Source organism: Lissotriton vulgaris, chromosome 10 (assembly GCF_964263255.1).
Source record: "Lissotriton vulgaris chromosome 10, aLisVul1.2, whole genome shotgun sequence".
NCBI classification, from domain to species: Eukaryota; Metazoa; Chordata; class Amphibia; order Caudata; family Salamandridae; genus Lissotriton; species Lissotriton vulgaris.
Window position 1 is genome coordinate 56,314,343 of NC_141698.1, and position 22,358 is coordinate 56,336,700.

Below are 22,358 nucleotides of genomic sequence, written 5' to 3' on the forward strand. Positions count from 1 at the left end.
GAGGCAGACCTGGAAGCAGAGGTCAGCCCGGGACCAGGGTTCAATTCCCGGGTCGGCGGGGTCTTGAGTCCTAAAATGTCCATTGACTCGACAATTCTCGCTCCGGTGCCTATTCGATTCACGGGTTCAGACTCTGTGACTCTGGGCAATAGCTTGCTTAATCTCCACAACGGCCCCTCGCGGCGGGATGCCTGGCTTTCACCTTGTGGATACCCTGCCGGGGTTATCTCACAGGGGAATACCAGGACGGGTTCCCTAAGCAAGCGCTTAGAAACCTGTTGGTGATTTGCGCTATATAAATCCCTGTACATTTACATTTACAAAAGAAGATGACTGTTGTATTGGGTGGGGATGGATGTATGGTGAGTGGTATGTGGGTGAAGTTCTGGGTGCTATACTGCCCGTAGCGGAGGACACCAAGAAATGTCTTGTATGCAGCCTTTATGGTGAGACGATCTGTGAGCGTGGTAAGTTTCACGTGACAAGCCTTTGCAGCCTTCTTCAACTCTCGTGCCCGATCTCTGCCTGCCCAGATAGTCCCTTTTTGTAGGGACACTGTGACAGGTAATTGAGCATGGAGGACAAGGGATTAATAAAGAAACATAGTTTGAATGTTTTCACTGTGACTTATTCACCCAATGATTGCCAGTTAGTGGGATCTAACAATCATGATGTCTCTGACCAGAGGAAGCACTCAAAGCAAGGCACAAAGAAGTTGGCAAATGAAAGGGAAACAGAAACAACATTACTGAGACACTATATTCACCAAGTGCAACAAATCCAGCAAATTCATGATGTAACCCCCATCTGAACAAGGTTTGATTATATCATATGTCAATATAACCTGTTTTTGGTTTTATCTCCAGACCAAAATTCTAGAAAACCTTTCCAAAGCTGTGTTTTTTTCTCTGCCTTTCCAACACATTGTATTGCTAGCGTTCTCGGGCATTTGTCAAACTGTGTATTACCACTCAAAAGAAACTGTCATGACCCACAGAGTGATACTTTTCATAAAACCCATACAACTAAAATACGTCCGCAAAATAAAATCCTACAGCTTATTTATTTATTTAGGTTATTTATAAAGCAACTGAATGATGGAGCTTCTCCGCATTAGATAATTAATTCACAGGGCCTCTAAGTGTCAAAAGCAGTCTTGAATGAAAAAGTTTTTAGTTCTCTTTTAAACCGGACTGATGATGCTCGGCTTTACAGTTCAACATGCATCAGATTCCATTCTTCTGCGGTGATATAAGAAAATGCTCCTCCACCAAAAGAAGCTCGCTGGATTCTAGGGAAAGAAATCAAGAATTTGCAGTCTGAAGAAAGATTGAGTGTACAAGCATGCACTCTGAATATTTGGGCCAGTAGTTTTTGGGACACTTATGAACAATCTTGACTATGGATTTAAAGAGAATTGGCAGGCAATGAAGTTGTCTTTATATGGGTGAAGTATGCTCCCTAGAAGGAATGCCAGTGATCATGGGTTATCTGTGATCTCTTGATAGTTTTTAGGTCGAAGCCTGCGTTGCAGCGCATGCGCTGCTGCAGGCAAGAGTTCTTGCAAACAAGAAGGGGCATGAAACCACTCCCCTTCTGCCATTGGCCGGCCTTGTGAAACAGAGGCCTGCCATTGGACAATGCCCCTGTTTGGATGATTTGTCCCGCTGTGATCCCTCCTTTTGAGGACTCCGTTACCTGACTTACGGTGTCGCAAGGCGATTTCCTGAAAAATTGCTATGGCACCCATGAAGCCCGGTCACGGAGTCCTGGAGGGGAGGGATTCAGTAGCTGTTTCCGCCCCCTTTTTTTTTTTTGCGCATTTTTGCAGTCATTCCTGCGCGTTCCTCTGCGGTGGAGGAGGTAGGGGAGAGGCGGTGCTGTTTTTTTTTGTTGCTGCTGTTGTATATAGTTACTCGGTGGGAAAGTGTCATAGCCCATTACGTGAGCACCAGTTCCTTTACAAGCGGGCACGTTCATTTTTAGGCACAGATTACGTGATGTGCCCAGAAACACAGGATAAATGAGCGTCGGTGCCGAGATTCGAACCAGGTTCCCTAGCTTCGAAGCCCAAAGCTGAAGCCGTTCTGCTCTGTTGCTCTACAGTCAAATACATGCGTATCCCGAAGCTGTTGTTGAAGTGCTTCTGTTCCGATGGGTGAGGGCGCCATGACAAGCGAAACCGACAAGTGTATGGGGCCGCAGGACGTGAAAGAGCTGAGTGACGATTCCCTGCCACAAGAAGGCTACATGGGGTCAACAAGGGGGCGTGATCTGTGTGGATTTATACAAAATACCCCTTAGTATCGTTTGCATTGCTGATGTCTTGTCAGGCCTCTATGACTATTCAGGGAGTGTTTAAATGCTTACACGTGACGTGTTGAGTCCGTCAGTCATGCACTTCCTGTCTGCCTCAGTTACTTAAACCGTGGAGTTGCATACAGATGCTGCTACATAAACACGGCGCGAAGCAGGTGATATGTCGATTTCCTTCCCACTAAAATCACCGTTTATGTTCCTTGTAGTACCGGTCTGAGCCTCTTTTTTTTTTTTTTGCTTGAAACAAAATCTGCCTTGTGCCCGTGAATAAATAACTTCCACAGTGGTGGACTGTTTGTATGCAGGAAGTGACGTGAACCTCGTGTGCACAATTTGGTCATGTTGTTCCTCCTCTATTGTACTGACCCATACATATTATCTGATGTTATGTACATGACTGACTCCTCCCGCAGGCGCATGCATGCACCTGCACTGGTTGTGCATTTAGTCACGTTCTCGCAACATACATATATACAGTGCTTCAACATTGTGACATCACTTATTTGAACTGTTTTTGAAGTATGCACATTAGATTAGACAGCAGGCAGCTTTCTGACAGCCTAAAGGCATACGCACACATCCACTGTGTTCTCATTCAGGATGGTAGGAGAGAGAGGGAGGGAGACCCGCAAGCCACCTTTCACAGTGCTGGAATGGAGGACCCCTCCCTACTCTGCGAACTGCCGGCTGTCCTGCGTGCACAGCTAGCGCCCCTCGAGGGGGGGAGAGACATGCTCTTAAACTCCGACAGTGTGGGCTCTTGCTGAAGAGGGGTCCTGGGCTTAATCTGCAGTGTGGGGTGAGATACACTAGTGACATCCCCTACGCGCTACGGTATTATTACAGCGCTCTATGATCCCCGAGGCGCTGCCTGGGGAGGGTCCATTCCTGTTCCAGACTTCAGTTTCCAGCTCTTTACTTCAAGGCTGTGGCTCTTTTATGTCTGGAGGGAGCAACCACGGGGAACAGCACTGTCCAGTTTGAAGTGGATTAAAGTCTCTTTGGTGCGGAGGGGGAGTTGGAGGGATATGTCATTCACTGTACGGCCGCGCTGACTGCCGGACATACACAAACAGTCGTTGCGTGGATCGCTGGTGTAAATACTGAATCCTCAATGGAGCGCAGGCTGGTAGGGTACATCCATCCTGCTCCAAACGCTAGTAGTGGCTTCCTGGCTAAAGCAAGCCCTCCGTCCACCCTGGCATTTTACTGGCACTGCCTATGGGTGGTTCGTGACCTCATCTGCGTTACTGTACCTGGCATGATGCAGAATTCTCGCTTTAACGCATTTTGTTCCCCTGACAAGTTCTTGTGATTTTTTTTGGATTGGTAAGCAGGGCTGCTTTACCCATAAAGTGTGTACACTGACTCTTCTCACTTCTGCTGGGGGGGTGCGGGTGGGATTTTTTGGGGCGGGTGGTGGTGGGGTGGGGTGTGTGTGTGTGTGTGTGTGTATGTATATATATATATATATATATATATTTATATATATATATATATATATATATATATATGTGTGTGTGTGTATATATATATATATATATATATATATATATATATATATATATATATACTTATATATATTAGTTTCGAGATACAGACTTGAATTAACTTGGTATATTATTGATCTGAACACTCAACGCCATGTGAACAAATGTTGGTTATGTTTATTAATTCACTCTCAAAATGGCCCGCACATACATCCAGCGCAACCAGCATATTAGTAGAAGTGCAGGTTAAATGTGACAAAAAACAGTTCGAGCATTATCCAGGGCTGACCACTGCACGATCATATATGTATCTCAAAAAATGCACTAACAACAAGCGCTCCAATTAATAGATTTTTTTATTATGGAGCATTATTCAGTAAAACTATAGCCTGTTTCCATTTACTCCCAATTTAAAGCAAATGTTAACTGAATGCAGTGCTTGCCTGTCGAAACAGTTGCGTCAAAGATGACACGTAATGAAATGAAATGAAATGAATTGTATTTATATAGCGCACTTCTACCCTCAGGCCTCGTAGCGCTGTATTCATACCGCAGAGGAACCCTTCCTGGCTTTCCATGTGAGGTGTCCACTCCTGGGCACCCCCAAGGCGAAGCCAGGCATCCCCTGCGCTGCTGGGGCCGACGTGGAGATTAAGCAAGCTATTGCCCAGAGTCGCAGCGTGGGACCCATGATTAGATTAGGCACTGAGGCGAGAATATCAGGTCCAAGGAGTTTTTGAGCTCGAGACCCGCCGAGGCGGGAATCGAACCCTGGTCCCGGGCCAGAGCTCCGCATCAAGGTCTGCCGCTTCTAACCATTGAGCCACACTTCTCCACGTATGGTAATGTCCCTGTGAATAGGTAACGCAAAGTCAGGCAGTGGGAGCAGGAACGGCCCACGTGGACCCAGCTATGTCTTAGGCCCTTGTCACTAGGTGTAAAGAACTATGTTGTTTCAGCTTCGTTTAGCTGGAAAAGCACACAAGGAACTTTCATGTCTTGTCCTAAAAACAGATTAAACAAGCATTTACAATGCGACAGGTCTGCATTTACGCAAGTTTAAGCTATTGGCATTGGAAATGACAATGCCTTTTATATATGTTTTAAAAAACAAAACCTAAATAAAAGGAATTGTCATTTACAATGCCAATAGCTCAAAATCATAAAATGCGAGACCTATTGCATTGCAAATGCTTGTTTCTTCAGTAATGCCAAATAGCAGCAGTTGTCGTAGTTGAACAGCTTTATTAGGATATAGGTAGTAATCACTTGCTGGCGTACATCCACCTTAATAAATGGTAGAATTTACTTAAGGATCTTTTGCTACCAGGATCAGGTACTTGTTACCTTGTTGATCTGTGATATTAAGGTGCAATTGGAGTTTGCCAGAACCCTTAGAATATTTACCAATGTTGCAAGGGGTAGGGGCAGAGCTTATAGGCCTAAAAAATGACTGTGATTTCTCTATATAATTCCTAAGGACCAATACCACCGTTTTATCCAGATTCAATTTAAGAAAGTTATGAGCCAGACAATGCCTTAAACAGAGGAGTATTTGCAACAAAATCATAATGTCCAGTCGTAGGATAGAGTTTAAATAACATGTGCTTCTTGCGGACCTATGTATAGAAATGGACCTCCATGTCCATTTACGACTACACCAGAGACGTTACAAAGGTTTAAAAACAGCAGAGTCAATATAGAAATGTAACCCCTTCGATGCTCATGACGAGCTCAGCTCATCATGAGGCACAGTGGAGCTGTGCTGATGACGAGCTGAGCTCGTTATGAACAATGGGATTTCCAACAATTACGCACCGGAGGAAAATATCTCTAGCAGCGATGGTGTTAAGGAAAGCGCCAATACTCGGATATTAGGGTAAGGCAGAGTGGAAATTAACTATTAGCCAACAACGATGCAGAACGATTCAAGACACCTAATGGCTGATTCTTGAAAGCCAAGAAATGTTGGTCCTATCCAACGGAACAGCCTTGTCACAAGCTTCAAAAGCTACAGAGAGGACGAGGCAACGGCCATCATACGCAAATCATCCAAAACTGAGGTAACTTATGGTTTTTGCTGTGACTGCACCCAAAGCCCGTCTGAGATGAGCAAAACACGTTGTCTTCTTCCACGAAAGAGTGAAGCAGTTGAAATGCCAGCTTTCCACAGTTATTGATACGAACAGTAAGAGAGAAATAGGTTTATAATTAGATCTTTCTAGTTTCTTTTAATAGGGCACCCTCCACAGCAATTTGGTAAATTACTCAAGGAAGGTGGTTCTATGGTTCTGTGCATTATTTCCATGTCAGACGGTATGGAAGGCCTTCATAGCCTGTAGTGCTGAACCCCCCTTAACTAAATACTGGTATAGGGAGCCTTTTCCAGCATTGAATGCCATATGTTTAGCTTAGCCCACATTAAACATTGATAATCTTGCTTGCAATGCACACTAAATCCGTCTAGTCGCGCTTACCGACCATGAGTGGTTCTTGTCCTAATTACAGCATCATCTGCGAATGGCAGGATTTGCGTCATAGAAGAGTAACCTTGTCTGCTTTGTCTTCAGGGCCACATAACTCGCTTGATGGACCTGGTGTCGCCCTCCTATTCATACTTCTGGGTGCGCCCCTCGGTTTCCAGAGAGCAGCTGGAGACGATCTCAGTGGAGATTGACAAGATCACAGGGCTAGTAATGGGGTGAGTATACATGCAGTGCAGATGGAAGGTTGATATTGGCTGTTGGCAGTTCTGCATGCTTATAGGTTTGAAGTGTTTCGCGCGTCACGCTGTCAGAGTTTCGTGCTCCCTTAGCTGAAGAGTGAAGGGCGGAAGTCTGATCTAACGAAGCATGTTCTCATTCCCATAGGCCACCCTTTTTGTCCTGCCAGTTTGTATTTAGTTTCCTGCCCACTGCATTGGTCTACATGTCCATCCTATTTCACTTTTTGTGGTCTCACAATACCTACTGTTATTCTGTGGGAAGGTTTTTTTTAAAAAAAAAATTCATCCTTCTTCTCTTAGACTTTGTCCATCACTTCTTCCACTGATTCCTATGAATGCTGCCCCCAGTCTACTTGTGATTAACCCCTTAAGTGCGGGGAACGTTCAGCGGTCGTCGCGTGCACTACCTCGCTAGTGCTGCGCACGTCCGCTGAACGTTCCATTCCCGTTAGCGCAACCGAACGTCCGCACTGGGGTGGAATTTTCGACGTGCTAAACGGGTTAAAGGCTCTTTCATAGCGCACATTAGCAGTCTTCCCTCCATGCTTTGCCTCAAGCCTATCTTGGTTTGTTGTTTGTTTCTGAACCTCCAACAGTCATGAGGTGGGCTTTGTCCATATGAACTAAGGGTATAGCCATCCTTGTACCGGCTTACAAGGCAGTTTGTAGCTAAGCCAATACCATGTGCCTAATCAATGTAATTGTTCAGGAGCCGTGCACGCCACACATACAATAGCAAGTGTCCAGTGGCATTTCCATGAGTGGCTGGAGGGGGAGGAATCTTGTTGGGTCTGTCGCGGTTGCATTCCTCCTAGACCCATACTGAGCCCTTTCACCACAGATGTTAGTAGGACCGTTGCATGTAGCTTAGGGGAGGGGGGGGGGTGTGGGTCTGTCGCGGCTGCATTACTCCTGGACCCAATTTGTGCCCTTTCACCACAAATATTAGTAGGACCCTTGGATGCTATAGCATAGGCTTTCAGCTTTGCTTCATCTATGAGAAAGCAACGTGTTGGGGTGCCGATCATTGACCTATTGTCTGCTAAGCCATAAGATGCAGATGTTACCAGTTTGCTGAGTTATTGCTGTTTTTCTACATATGTTCCGGTGCTATCACACTTTTATCTAAATTAATATCTTGCCTGTTGTTTGTTTCAAGAGGGCAGTGAAAGCTTGTTAATAGGTTTCTTTGTCATCAGTGACAGTCTCTACCTAATACCCCTGGGCTCGGGTGCCCTGTGGTGTTTAAGCAAAATTCCAAAATGAATACACAGTAGTCCCGTATTCAATTTAGGCTACATATTTGAAGGACACATATACATTCATTTGTACTACATTATTACCAGAAAAAGGTAAATGTTGTGATCTGAGGTTAATTATATTCTCTTTTGAATACCTTAACTTCAGCCCCTCTGTTCCCCTTAGAGAGTGTGAAAGTGTAGTCCAGCTTCTATTTTTATGGGTGGTTACTTTTTTCGATCCTGAAAATCTGCTTACCACAGGTGTGAAATAATCTCCATTAAAACATACGTGGATTGTAACTATTGCATCTGTCTCGAGCCGTACATTCTCATTCTCTCTGTCTTTCTCTCCCTCGCTCTATCAGTCTTCTGTCCCTCTCCGCCTCATTCCTTCTTTCCCTCTCTTCGCCATTCCCTGCCTTTGCCAGCAGCTGAATGTATCACCCCCAGCTCCTTTGCATGTTGCCTTCTCCTAGGCACTTTCAAGACCCTGCATAATGCATTCTTTCTTTTCAGGATGCTCCAGGCAGGATCCACAGACCTGACCACAGATTCGCTGAACACTCACCTGAAGGGCCTGCAGGGACAGGTGCAGACAAAGTACAGTGACATCATGAAGCTTCTCCGGCTGGCACTGAGTGGGCAGCAGGTACAGTATGAAGGGTGAATGGGACTTCCGGCCACAGAGCATTATTGAGGGATATAAAACAAGGGTGCTGAATTTGTGCTGGGCGAGGAGGGAGAGGCGCAGGGGTCAGTGCTCACTAGGCTCTGTCTTTGTTGAATGAATGTTCTGCCCTCTGTACTCTCCATCTACTAATGCTAGCCATGTAAGTTACTGATGTAATATTAATGCGTTTGTGTATACTTAGTGTAACTGAAATCAAAAGTGAGGACATTTCTCTGCTATTTCAAAACCTGTTACTAGTAGTCCTTATGCCTGCCACTGTTTCTTCTGAAAGTGAACAGTAATATCTGGGCCCAACCCACCAAATACAGGAATATGATCATTCACCATCCAGGATGTTGATCGTTCACCAGTGTGAAAGTTGATTAGAAATCATTTGTTGTGTTGGGTTTCAAATATTAATTCTATTCACCAAGGAGAAGCAACCCGGTAGTCTAACTCCAGAATTTACGTGTAGCAAGTTGTACCTTCTCAGAGTCTTTCTAAAATCTGGGAGCAGTCGATTTTCAAAGTGCGTCAGTGTGATCTAGCCTGGAAGTAGTATCCGACTTGGAAAGCGCAACAGACCCCTCTAGTAGTGTATGCCGAGTTGTACAAACAATTGACTGGCCTCCTCACCAGTCAGTCAGTCAGTCAGTACCATATTAAATGACACACCCTGCTCAAAAGACCAGCGTGGGTCAGTCTTGTGCATTTCATGTCGAACCTTTCATTGCTTTAAGCATTTCCTACCTGGAAATCAGACATCATGTTCTCACTCAACAAAAAATTGAAAATTGCTCACACCTCTGAAAATGAAAGGGTTGTCTTGTTATATGGTCTAGTATTTTTAAAAAAACAATGAGGCATATAATCTGTGTGTTAATGTGGAAAAAAATATTTTCAACAATGGGTTCACTAGGGAATTTGTCAGTGTTAAGGAATAAAACTCATGTGTTATAGTGGCATGGGGCAGACTGCATTTTTGTAACCCTATACTGTGTGTTCCATTACATACAGGCTCCCCTTGCATGGAGCTCTTTCGCTGAAAAGGCAAGTTTCAAATGCAAGTGAAGGTGTACCCCTGTGAACAGGAACTGACAAATGTTGACTGTAATAAAGGCAAATGGGAACCTGAGCCAGGCACAGTGGGCCAAAGCGAAAGCTAAATGCTTGTTGCACCTGTTGTCTGTGCTTTGTCCTTGATATGTAATCTAGTGTTATGTGATTTTATCAGTAGCCTTATGCAGTTGTTAGTGGAATGACATGTATGCCTGATGTAGTAAGTATTTCTTTGTGCATGGAATTCCCCCATGATTTGCCTGTCTCTTTGTGAAATTCGTACTGCTGAAATGTTTGATTGTTTGCGCTGATTTGGCGTTTCGTTGGTCAGAGTGCGTGAAGTGACCTGAGGGAGAGTGCTGATAGAACTGGGACAGGGAAGGTTGGAGATGGGGAGAGAGAGAGAGTGGCTGACTGTTTTACCTGTGTGTTTTCTGTATTCTGTTTGTGTATGAGCTCCTCTGCCAAGGAGTAGCATATATGCTGGGTGTAGGAGGGTTGGGTCTGTGAATGATTTACAGGCAGACACATGGGAGTGTTGGATGAAATTAGATTGAGCAAGGAAGACCTGAAGGTCCCGGATGGGGGCCCCAAACATAACCTTCATATGAATCTGTTTTTTATTTTATCTGTCTGTAATAATTCAAGCAAGGCCTCTTGCGAGGGGTTGTAGCAGAAGAATGGCATGAGGGTGTTGGGAGGCAGCTCTTCTGCTTGGCTTTCTGTAAGCTGCCTGTGAGAAGTTGGCCTGGTATATGATGTCCACTATTCTAGTAGGCAACTTACACCAGTCCAAACAACCCTTATTGTTTAAAGTCAATCTTTATAGAAAGCTATCCTAGTGGTAGCTGTTGAGAGCAGCCTTCGGGCTAAGTCTTCAAAGGAATGTAAAGCAGCTTGTTTTACCAGTAATAATCTCTTGAATGACCAATTGAAAGTACACCACACAAGGTATATATCAAATATATATGTATTTATTCTAAACACAACCCCTCTGGTCTCTTTATGAGGCTAGAGGTAAAAGTACAATAAAAGGAACTTAATTAGTATACGATAAGTTGCACAGTATACCTTTTGCCCTAGGGGCCTCACAAACCCTATACTAAAATAGTGATATAAGAACCACGTGAGAGATAGAAAGCAGGCCTAGGGCATGTAGAACCGCTGGGGCAACCAGGAACCACCCGAGGTTAGGATGTAGGAGGCCCATGGGAGACGCATGCAGTGTCTAAACACAGCCGCGAATCGCCATTGACTTTCCATGGAGAACGAACAAGTTACAATTTTAAAGACTAAGGACACTTAGGGGTGAACTACGATGGAACCCTTTTAGACTTAGACACTTTGAGAGTCAAGACCCACGGGAGCACTGGAGTACTCGTGTTACCTCACCCAGAGAAGCCGGGTGCATAGGTGTCTTTTGGTGTCGGGTTTCGTCGTCTATTCCAATGGAGAGCTGTGAGGAAATGCTGCAGGCGACCAGAGGAAAAGTGTCCCGGTGGATCCAAGGGTGGATCGGAGATCTGAAGAACCTGAAAGCAGAGGGGACCGCGTCTGGGTCACTTGCCGATGGCGATGGAAAGATGCCAACCAATGTCGGGTGTTTTCAGGTGAAAGAGGTGAAGCTTGACTCTTCAGCCAGGAGGCGTCGACGATGACCAGGAGCTGGATTCGAGCTGTCCCACGAAGGATGTCGAGTGCTGCAGCTTCAGAATCCGGATTGGATCCAACAAGCCTTGGCAACAGCAACCCACGCAAGATGTCGAATTTGGCTTCGGTTCAGACCAGCACGGTCTGGGGGACTCCTCCTTTGGAGAGGAATGAAAGCACGTCTGAAGCAACCAGGAAATCTCAAGAAACGAAAGATTGTCCTTTGTGGGGGCCTACTAGCCAACAGACTAGGAACCGTGAAGGAGTCTCAAGCTGCGGTGAAAAAAGGGGACTCACGGGTCACTCGTGGAGTGCTGGCCTCTGTACTTCGGTGCAAAAGGTGCTCGGGGCAGGGGCTTCAAATACCCCAATGCACAACCTCGGGATACCTCGAGAAGTAAGTGCAATTGCAAAAATGCAGGATGTCCAGGAGTTCCGGTCCCACATCTCTCGTGTCGGCTACAGGTCTCAGCTTTGCTGGGAGCTCGGGTCAGCTTCAGAGATGTCTGGAAGTCCGTGTCCTGTGTTGCAGATTCTTCGGGATCCGGCGGGAGCCTCGAAAATGCAGAACTGCAAAGATGCTTCTTGGTGCCTGTTTGAACAGGATGGTCACTCCTTGACCACAAGGGAGATTCTTCCGTCTTGCAGTCGATGTGGAATGTCGAAGGTCCAAGATTTATGTATCAAAGTTTCGTCCAGGGTAATCTAAAATCCTAGGGACTGGGATCCTAAACTTATACCAAGTATAGGGGATGGACTAACTCTATGGCCCCACCTATGGGAGGGCCAAGGGTGGGGGTGGTTACACCCCCTTCGTCCAGTTTAGCATCAGAGCTGGGGCAGAGTGCCCCAGCAACCGGTTTGAACTGGGAAATGCATGGAGCACGTTGTGTGCCCCAGGCAGTGTCTGAAAAGCATTCACTGAACTAGAGGGGAGGTTTTCAGAAGCTGCAACATTTTTGAAGCATCATTCTTACCTTTATGATTCTGGGGATGCCTTAAAGCCAAGGTCACCACTATACCCTAAAAGAACCGTTGCCAGTGGCTGCTGGTCTGCTCCATGACTTCAGTGTATGCCCCATTAAACTTGATGGTCACGAGTGGTTACCAAGATACGTGATCGAACACTAAAAGGCCCTGCATGGACATATAGTGGTTACTGGGCCACTATTATAACCGTGTTTCCAACTAAAGGAATTTGGCCCTTAACTGGACTGTGGTCTCCACCAGCGTTGGTTTCTTTTTTGGGGGGCATGGGGGTGTTGTCCCCCTGTTTGTTATCCTCAGGCGGTTCCATTATTTTGTTTGCTCCATCGGGCATCATGGCTCGGGCAAAGTTTGCCGTACAGGAGAGTCAATGAGGACCGGCAGATGTGGGTGGGGATGGGAGCCTCCTTGGATGATTAACAGTGTCAGTGACACAGGGCAGCTGCTGAGCCTCCTTGGATGAAGTGCGCATGTCAGATTGGACTGGTACCTTGCTCTGACCAGCCGATATGTACACTTGTATCTCTTTCCTACCTGCGCAATGTAGGAGCCCGAGTGATTGATGCCACAACCCCCAAGGCTCCTAAGGAGAGCTGGCACGCCTGCCCAAGCCATTCCTCATGCTGCTCCCTAACATCAACAGCAAGGGAGTAGTGCAAGGAGCCACAGGGGTGGGGCAAGGACTGGAGGGCCAATCTGGTGGTCACAATGCAATAGGCATGCCTGTAGACAGTCATGTTCTCTGTGAGGTACTGGATGGTGAATTTTTAGTTAGTTTTTGCAGGTCGTCTTGAGGTCTTTGAGTGCAATTATTTCGTGAATTTGGCCCTCAGAACATGCTGGCCCAAAGGCATGTATGTGAAAGGCTCGCTTTGCACACGTGCAGCTCCAGAGCCGTGTACATAAAAGATTATTAAAGAACAAGCTGGCCCAGAGAGATGCATGTGAAAGACTGTGCTCGCGTGCAGCTCCGGTACCGGATTCACACTTGAAGCTTGCAGCGATGCACATGCGTGCACTGATGTCTACAGTGCCCATCTCCTTTGCCAGGCATATGCAGGGATCTGATGGGCAGCTTGAGAACCAGGCCTGTGTACTCCCCTGTCACCCACGCCCTCACTGACCGGCTCAGGCCTGCTCTCAAGGCCGAGGCCTACGGGTGTTTACAGCCTGGCCTCTGCCACGACCCGTTCATCACCCGCCTGCAATAAGTCATGTCGCGCTTCTCCTCTGAATAGCAACTTCTGTGGGTGCTTTTTTTTCCTGTTTAGAAATGTAATTATTTTAAATTTAATTTTACACTTGTTTCATAGCCTGAATTCCTACCCTTATGAGCTGCAGAAGAAGTACGCAAAACGACAGACACCCCTAACAAGGAAAACAAACTCCAACCAGATTTGTTATAAAATATTACCTGGTGACGACAGCCTCAGGAAGATCAGAAGACAATAAATAAACACTATTGACGCAGTGCTTTCATCGCTTCTGAGTACTTGGGGCAATGTCATTAAATGCAGTACCTCTTATGCAGACACAGCACTGCCACCAGCAGAGCAGTCTGTCAAATTACACCGGATTTATTACTGAATCAAACGCCACTGGCCACTCATGTCCATCCGTGTGCATTTGCAAACATACTTTTGTGTTTTTTTGGCCTATTGTTTTTTTTTTGTTGGTTACTTTATCTCAGTGTTTGCTTTCCTGGTGGGTGTAATAATGCAAATATATTTATCATCAGAGGACTTAGCGGCTCATTGTGTGCAGGTCGACAAACTGCAGGTGTGTCGGAAGCTCATGGAGACCATGGAGGTGCCACCATTTCTTGACGGATCTTTTGTCATGAGTAGATTACACAAACCTGACAAGGAGCTCACCGTGACCTGGGAGTTGCATTAATTTCCTGTTGTCTTTTCTGGTTACCATATTGTAAAACGTGACCTAAAGATTATGGAGACCTGAAAGTACCATACTGTAGTGAGAAGGTCCACGCATGTAGTATTCAATTGAGGAACTTTTATTCAAGCAGGTAACAGGTTAAACAGTTCCAGTATAACGGGTAGTTAAGTTGTGAAAGGGAGCCCCACCAGGAGCAGCCTGTCTGCTGCTCAGCCCATGCTCTACTGTCACTACACCTATCTGGGTCCCAACATTCCGAGGCACATCATGACTCCAACATTCTATTGGGCACAAACTGAGCAGGAGGAGAATAATACTAAACCTTACAAATGCAGGATACTACATATCCCCTTTCCCTCCAACAGAAGGACAAATCCAATATATGAATAAACTATAGCGAGAGAGAACCAAGGAAGAATAAACTAGGAAGAACAACAGAGAAACAGAAACAACATCAAGGAAAAGAGTATGCAAAGCAGAGCGAAGAGACAGGTGGAAGAAGACAAAGGGGGAGTAAAGAGCAATAGTACACAAATGGGAAAGACCCAAACTCTCCAACAACGAGTACAAAAAGGAAGCAAAGAAGTGACCAAACCGAAGAGAGCGAAAATATAGATGAAAAAAGCGAAGAGTGAAAATGCATGAAAGGAAAAGGCGCTTACCCTCCAGGATGGAGTAAGGAAGGAGAAGGAAGCAGAGATAATGCGGAGAAAACAACCAGAGAACAGAGACATAGACGTACCAAGGACTACCCCCCGAACACACCCACTGGCCAGGCAGGCAAGCAAGGAAGGACATTGCATGACGCAAAATGGACACCAGCCTACACAAACACACAGAAGTGGGAATAACAGATCTCCTCCTGAACAGGGAAGAAATAGAATGAAAATACGAATGAGGGAAGGCTGGAGACAAAGGACGACAACAAGGAATGAAAATCCAGAAGCCAAGGATAAAATTATGTATAACATCACGAGGAAAGCCGGACATAAGAGAAAACAGAGAAGAAGCAAAGTGAATACATACAGTATCACTAGTCATCTCCCCATTTTCAAAAAGACAAAACTAATCAGAGTATGAGTGTATCATTGCGTAAAGCAAAACAGCACTGTAACTTAATGAAGGAAGACCATATCAGCCAATGGGACAAGAGCCCATGACCATCCTCTACCCCTAGGTAAGGGTGTGAGGAGCACTGTGAATGGGACTATGACCCATGACAAAGCAGCCCGTGTAGGGAAAACCCCTGTGTAGAGGTACAATGCAGTGTAGAATAGAAATGGGACAAAGACCCATAAGACTCACCATGTGTGAGGGTAGCGAAGTGAACGTAGATGGAACTGTAACCCGTGAAACGGTGACCTGGGTAAGGGTGAAAACCGTGAGTGGCCCATGTAGGCAAGTGTATACAGGCAAATGGGGCTAGTACCCATTCCCATCCCTGTTTAGGGAAACGGAAGGTGTAATGAACACATAGCAAGTAGGCAAATGTGTGTAAGAGCTAATGAGGGTAGAACCCATAGCCATCCCTTTGTAGGGAATAATAGAGTGTGAAATGTACACAAGTAAAATGGATAAATGAACCCCTAAAGGTATGTACCTAGGACCCAAGAGTAACCCCTGTAGGTAGCAGTGGAGAAGGACAATTCCTTATATAATGTTCCACAAACCAAAAAAAGTAAACATATGGTGAAATCACAGCCGCGCTAAAAAACAGCTTAAATAACAAAACAACTACGGATTACATTGGCTGTCTGTTAGGTGGGCGTGTCACCGTAGTCCGGTGACACCCACCGGAGTTCGTATGTTAACCAGATATGCAGAGATATCGAACAGCTGACCTTGTAATGTAAGCGGCTGTAGACTGGCGGCACATGGACGAATTAGCATGTGTATTGTGGCACACAAAAGATGTGGGAAACAGTACTGAGAGTGCCGGTGGAAGGCTAAAGGAAATATACCCACAAGAAATTCGCACAACGTTTAACACCAGTCCATATAATTTACATAAAACTGCTCCACAGGTGTGCCAGCGTTACGAAATGTAGAAGGACTCAGACCACATTAGGTGAGACCAACCTGTTACTTAACTCTTCACTGGGTGTTTTAAAATCCATTACTTAGCCAGGGGCTGAAGTATGACTGTGCCTGAGACTTAAAGTAGAAATTGAGTATACACGATGGGATGCTGAGAAGAGCGTTTAGTGGATGGCAGGCTGACAGAGTCCGTGAGGCACAATGAATAGGCGTAAATTGACTTTTGCTCCGTGAAAATACCACCAAAGATTCCTAGAAGAAAACATGGCAGCATGTACAGGACGCACTGCAGGGTGGCTCATGGCACGCTAGGGCAATAAGCGATGTCCCTTGGTCAGACCTTCCGTGACATCACGGAGGGCTCATGTGAAGAGAAACCCACGCGGCTCTGGGGCTCACGCAAAAACAAACCGCCAAATGACTAAACAAATAGCCAAGCAATGAGCTTGACGAGAAGTCTGAAGAGAAAAACACACCACAGGGGCGATGTGTGGGAAAGTGTAGAGAGGCACAGTGGAGGCATATGTGCACGAGGCACGAAACCACTAGAAACTCCAGGCAAACAGCCTGAAAAAGTTACCTAGGTGAAAGATGGAGTCCAGAACAGCGCGATGACATGTGGGCAGTCCTCTCCTAAAAATGGCATGAAGTGTGTCCCAAAGTGTCAATTTCCTCGTATGTGTACCTTCACTAAACAAACAGCAGATGTACATCTCACCAGCACAGGAACACTGTAGGCGAAGGTTGAGGGCCGCGCGATGTATATAGTAAAGGTTGAAATCTTTACATTGTAAATGTTGCGACCAAAGCAATTTGATGAGAAACAAACCTTGCAGCCAACACTAGTGCAACCCCTCACTAAAGTCAGCAGAATGATGGTGGTAAGTATGACAGAACCACATATAGAACGACTAAAAGTCCACAATAAGTAGTGTAGATGTGCACAGAGTCACACAATGCAGGGAGCACAATACTAAGTAGTGTAGATGTGCACAGAGTCACACAATGCAGGGAGCACAATACAACAGCGTCAGCTACACAGTTCCCAGTGACATTGTAAACAACCCAATTGCTGAATGTAAAATGAAGACAGTTCTTTCACAGCAGCATCTTCTCACCGCTGTTTAGAAAACCTATTGGTGAAATGAACAACTGTAAAAAGGTAGGGGGAAGCTTACTACAAACTGTAGTGGTAAGTCTAGTGTCCAGAACATGTAAAGTAGAAGAGCACAGCACGTCTGGGCAGGGCTGTCCGGTAGAGTGGACACTGGTGGGGCTGAAAGGCGTAGTGCTTCATCCTTACTTGTTTCTTGTTGTCTTCATTGGTTTCGTGAGAAAGGCTTGTTTCTTCTTTGATGATGTCGTAGTTGTTCAGTGTGGAACACACATGTTTCTTGTTTGCAGTTATTCTTTTCTTGTGGATACCTCCTCTTGTGTACATCGTGGTTGTTGCCACTGTAGTTTCAGAAGATTGCGCCACCTCTTGGTCCTCTTGTTCGTCAGGTACCTAAGATCTGCTTGTAGCTGTAGGTTCGGCACCATCTCGTCTCCAATCAAATGTAGTGAGGAGGTCCACGCAGGTAGAATTCAATTTAGGAACTTTTATTCAAGAAGGTAACCGGTCAAACAGTTCCAGTATAACAGGTAGTTATGTTCTGAAGGAGAGCCCCACCAGGAGCAGCCTGTCTGCTGCTCAGCCCATGCTCTACTGTCACTACACCTATCTGTGTCCCAACATTCCGAGGCTCATCAAGACTTCAACGTTCTATTGGGCACAGAGCAGACGCACTGGGATGAGCAGGAGGAGAATAATACTAAACCTTACAAATGCAGGATACTACACATATTTTCAAGAAATGGTGCTGTGAGCCGATGAGGAGATGCCTCGACTTTAGACTATTGGGAGCCTTTTGGTTAACCCATTACAGTAACATGCCTTGTAATTCATTGAGAACTTGAGGTTTCGCCATTCCTGAGGGGTTCTTTGTTGCTACCAGGTTACACAAACATCAGAAGAAGCTGGTGACCCCAAGGTATACTTCATTCTCCTGAGTGATGGGGAACCCTTCTTTCCCACAGTAAAACACACCATGAAGGGCATGGAGACCTTGACGTGCCTCCATTTCTTGGCCAATATGGAGGACCGTTGCTCCTAAAATACACAAGTATGACAAAAGGCTCAAGGAAACCAGGAGCTGGGTCAATTCCCAGAGCGATTTGGGGAAAAACACACACACACTCTCTCGCTCTCGCACTCTCACTCTCTCACACTCCGAAGTTCATGGAGAACTTGAGATGACTCTATTTTCTGGGTGATATGGGGCACCCTTTCTCCCACATTACACAAGCATGGCTTAAGGTTGAGGGAAACCATGAGGTGGTTCCAGTCCCTGAGTGATATGGGGGACAACTGCTGCCTAGACCACAGGTCACCAAAGACACCACCAAACGTACCCATTGCTTTGTTTATTTTTGTTGTTGGTTTTTGTGTTTATTTCTTTTTCAAACAACAGTTGTCCCTCACAAGCAAAACAATACAGTTCAATAAATATAGCCACAATCGTTTCTATATTGGGGTGACATGTCCAGCCGGAAAGAGGTCCAATCTTTACTATTGAAAGATATGTGAGAAAGATTCTTCAACAATTCAACAAAGTGGGGCACAAGCCTGTGCCCTACTCAAACAAACGCGGGAAATACAATAGACAACGTGAAACAAAAAGGGCTTTTTAGGCAAAAGCTTGTGGTTTCTTCAATTTACAATATTCAAATAAAAGAACAGAAATCTCAGCATGCACCTTTACATGTTAAATGACACATAGTACATAAATGTATTGGGTGCGTAATTAGAGTCGACGGCGTTTGGATCCCACTATTTAATCATGGGGAACATCATCAGGACATTTGTTTAATGCCTAAATAATGCAAGCCTCATCTGACGTGAGAGAAACCCGTGGGCGCTCTATTAACGGTGAGGATTGCAGTGCACGTACGAATGAAGGTATCCAGAATCGGGTACCACAATGAAGCGTCAAGGAGGTTAACGATCGCTTCAAGTTTTGCAAAGTTGCCGGGGGTACTGGAGTATTGTCAGTCAGTCACGATGGAGTGGTGTCACATGATTAAATAGTGGGATCGAAACGCCAAGGTCCCTTACTGACTTTATTGGGTGCCCTTGTTGTTTTCAGATATAGGTTTTTGTGTTTAGGCATATTAGCATTTTTAGATATCACTGCTTAAACCAATGACTTAGGACTAGTTTTTTTAGGCGGCGCCTTTTACTCCAAACGTCTTTGCCATATGCACAGGTAGCTACTTTAAAGTAAAGCCTATAAACCGCCATCTTTAACTTGAGAGAACATAATAATGCAGCCCAAGAGGACACACCAGTAGAGCTTAATGTTAACTAGAAGCTGTTAGCTAGCGGCGGAGTTATACAAATATTTGGGGTTATCATTTTGGGCTAGAAGATGCTAGGAGTTAGTGGTTTTATTTTGTAAATTCAGCTTTTCAGTATAATATTGTACGTAATGTTGTTTGTAGAGTAAGTAACCGAGTAAAAATTAAAGTGATTGAGAGTTATATATTGTGTCATATTTTATTCTGCATTTCAAAACCCACTCAGCTCCTGGCTTAAGCTGTGACTGTTCACTGAGAGAGTTAAATACCTGCAAAGGAGTAACCTGATTATTAATTTTCAGTGGCTCATTAATACAGCCTTGGGACCCCAGTGGTCTACCACTTTATCTCGCCCAGTAATTTATGTCTGTCTCAGGAGCCAAGAAAAAGCCCATGGCTGCACACTTAGGGCTCGTCCTAAGAGCTTGGCACATAAAAAGAAAAGCTTGCACATGCACTACTTACCATTTATTTATTTGAAAAGTTTTATAAAGCGCGAACAAGACCCTTACGGGTATCAGAGCGCTGTACAGATGTGGCGAAAGCATGAATAGTGCTACAAGGTTTGGCAGAACTGAAAGTGCATAGCGGATTGAAAGGGCTGAGTCCGGGTGAGTGGCACTCGTTCTGTAATCATAGGGCGAGGAGGGCACCTCTCAAAGCTTGGGGAAATGACACCATAATCCTTTTATTTTTAGGGATGTGGACACGTTAGCTGAACCAGGGTAAGAGCATAGTAGAAGTGCTATGTAGGGGTCAAACTATTATATTATTCCTTTTCTGAGAGTTTTACAGCTTTTGTGACCCCTGCAAGGATACCCAGTGTTCTATGTTATATTCTCTTATGGTATTCTAAAGTGCAGGTTTCACTTCTTCATGGTGCTGACCTAAGTGTTAACTTTCTGTCTAAATGTATTAGGAACTATTATCACCCAGAACCTCTAAGACTGAAGGGAGTTAGAGTCAGAGGTTTTTCCTACATTGGCCGTATTGTTTAGGTTTGGGCTTTATCTCATTCTGAGACATAGATCCTGAATAAGGTGGGGTTAGAGTAAATGTGGTATAATGGGCTGGAAAGGAGTACAAGAAGCTGTGTACTTGAATCTCCCCATATAGCTTCTGAAGGATTGTAAGTTTGTGTCATAACCCCATAACCCCAAACAAGGGGTCAGAGGGCAGGGACAGTGGATCTAATGCTAAAGATATTTGTGTGTGTAAATGAGCGGTTTCTCTAAGGACAGGATTGGGTTCTTTGTAGGCATCCATAATATAAAAAGAAAGTTTTCATTAAGAATATGTGAACAAGTACCAGCTTGGAGTGGGTCTGGGTTGGGAAGGGGGATCACAGATGTAACTATTTTTAAATCCCTTAGTGAGAGGAGAATATATATTGGTCTATTCTAACGTTATTATATGGCCATCAGTTGCCAGAGTGTTGTCTTGCTGACCTTTGAAATGGTGATTGTCTTCTGCATTAGGAATTAAATATGGACCTACAGGGTCTTATGGCTTCATCCACGTTGGTGCAGTAGGGACTCCTAGAGAACAAATTGTATGGAACTCAGGCAATCTACCATAAGTGCTTTAAAGAGATGAGCATATCCTGCTCCTGTGGTAGGTCTACAGCCTCTAAGATGTTCCAGTGTGCTAGGCATAATGATTTGCAGCTATAGTGAACTTAGGAATTGGAGTATGTTCAGGTTATCACCCATTAACTCTGTTTGTCTTTTGCTGCCTCTAGATAATGAGAACCTGTTGCCTTCTATTGGTTTATCGGCTGTGTAGTTACCCTCTCCCTTTTCTTTCAGGCTGGCCCAAGTGTTGCAGAGATGCTGGTATCTCTGGGTCCACGTGAATCCTGCAAGCGAATACAGAGGGCTCTGTCCAGCTAGTGTGACAACAGAACCTGGTTCTGTTCAGAACAGGAACCTATGAATGGATATTGCCCAGGCCGTGGGTGGAATACGACTGGCGACTGATCTTGACCTGGTATTGTGAGCATAACTCCATGGCACTCTCCAAGATGAGAGACTAGTGCACAGATCTAATTAAATGAGAAGCTGATCTGTTGGAAGGAGTATCGATCTCACAGCTTTCTGGATGTTGAAATGGCAAAACATCTTGCAATCACCAGGCCTCCATGTGTGTGACCAACCCATTGTCTGTAATCCATCATAGCATCACCCAAAAGAAAGAAGAGAACTCCCACTTTGCTCTCCACTGGATGTGGATCATCCTGTACACCGTTTCTGCTCCAAGACCTTTAATTATTTCCCAGTCTTCACTCCTCCCCTGTCTAATGCTTCAGTACTGCTTACTACTTCACCAAAGTCCACCCTGTTGCACCCCTCCCCCAAAAAGGAGACTTGCATCACTGATCTGATCTTGCCAGTCAACAAATGCATGAAGTTGAAATGGTTTCTGCCACTACAGTTGTGTGCTACATTCACTGCTACATTAAATGGCCTGTCTCACCTTCTTTGCAAACACCTCTTCTTCCTTTCTTTTATTTATTTTGTTAGACGTTAATAATAATAACCTGTATTTTTATAAAGTGTTTAATGCTACCCTTCTGCCTTTTCTGAGTTATGTAAATAGTGTTATGGAATCAATACCAATTCAAGAGGCTTAAGATAGTCCAGTGGAATGCAGAACACTTTTAACAATGACATTCACAATTAAAATATTTTATCATTTTAGAAATGTAATTCACAGTTTTATGGCTTTTTAAAACAAACCCATCATAGAGGGGATTGGATGGTGCCCCTTTATAGCCACAACTCCTACGGCAGCCAGGTCAACTACGATTTAAAGGAGGAATGAAATGACTGCTAAGTACCGTAACCTAATGTGTTTACTCACTCACTGGGGCATCTTGGCGCTAA

At 45.0% G+C, this 22,358-nt stretch overlaps 1 protein-coding gene across 1 annotated transcript in view; it reads left to right on the forward strand.

Moving 5' to 3' along the window:
• Window positions 1–22,167, forward strand: part of EARS2 (glutamyl-tRNA synthetase 2, mitochondrial) — a 48,560-nt gene extending 26,393 nt beyond the window's left edge. The window contains exons 7-9 of the mRNA XM_086940437.1: window positions 6,380–6,510; window positions 8,292–8,424; window positions 21,282–22,167. Of these exons, the coding sequence (XP_086796563.1) occupies window positions 6,380–6,510; window positions 8,292–8,424; window positions 21,282–21,365 (348 nt within the window). The 3' untranslated portion in view covers window positions 21,366–22,167. The remainder of the gene's footprint in view (window positions 1–6,379; window positions 6,511–8,291; window positions 8,425–21,281) is intronic.
• Window positions 22,168–22,358: the final 191 nt, after the last annotated feature.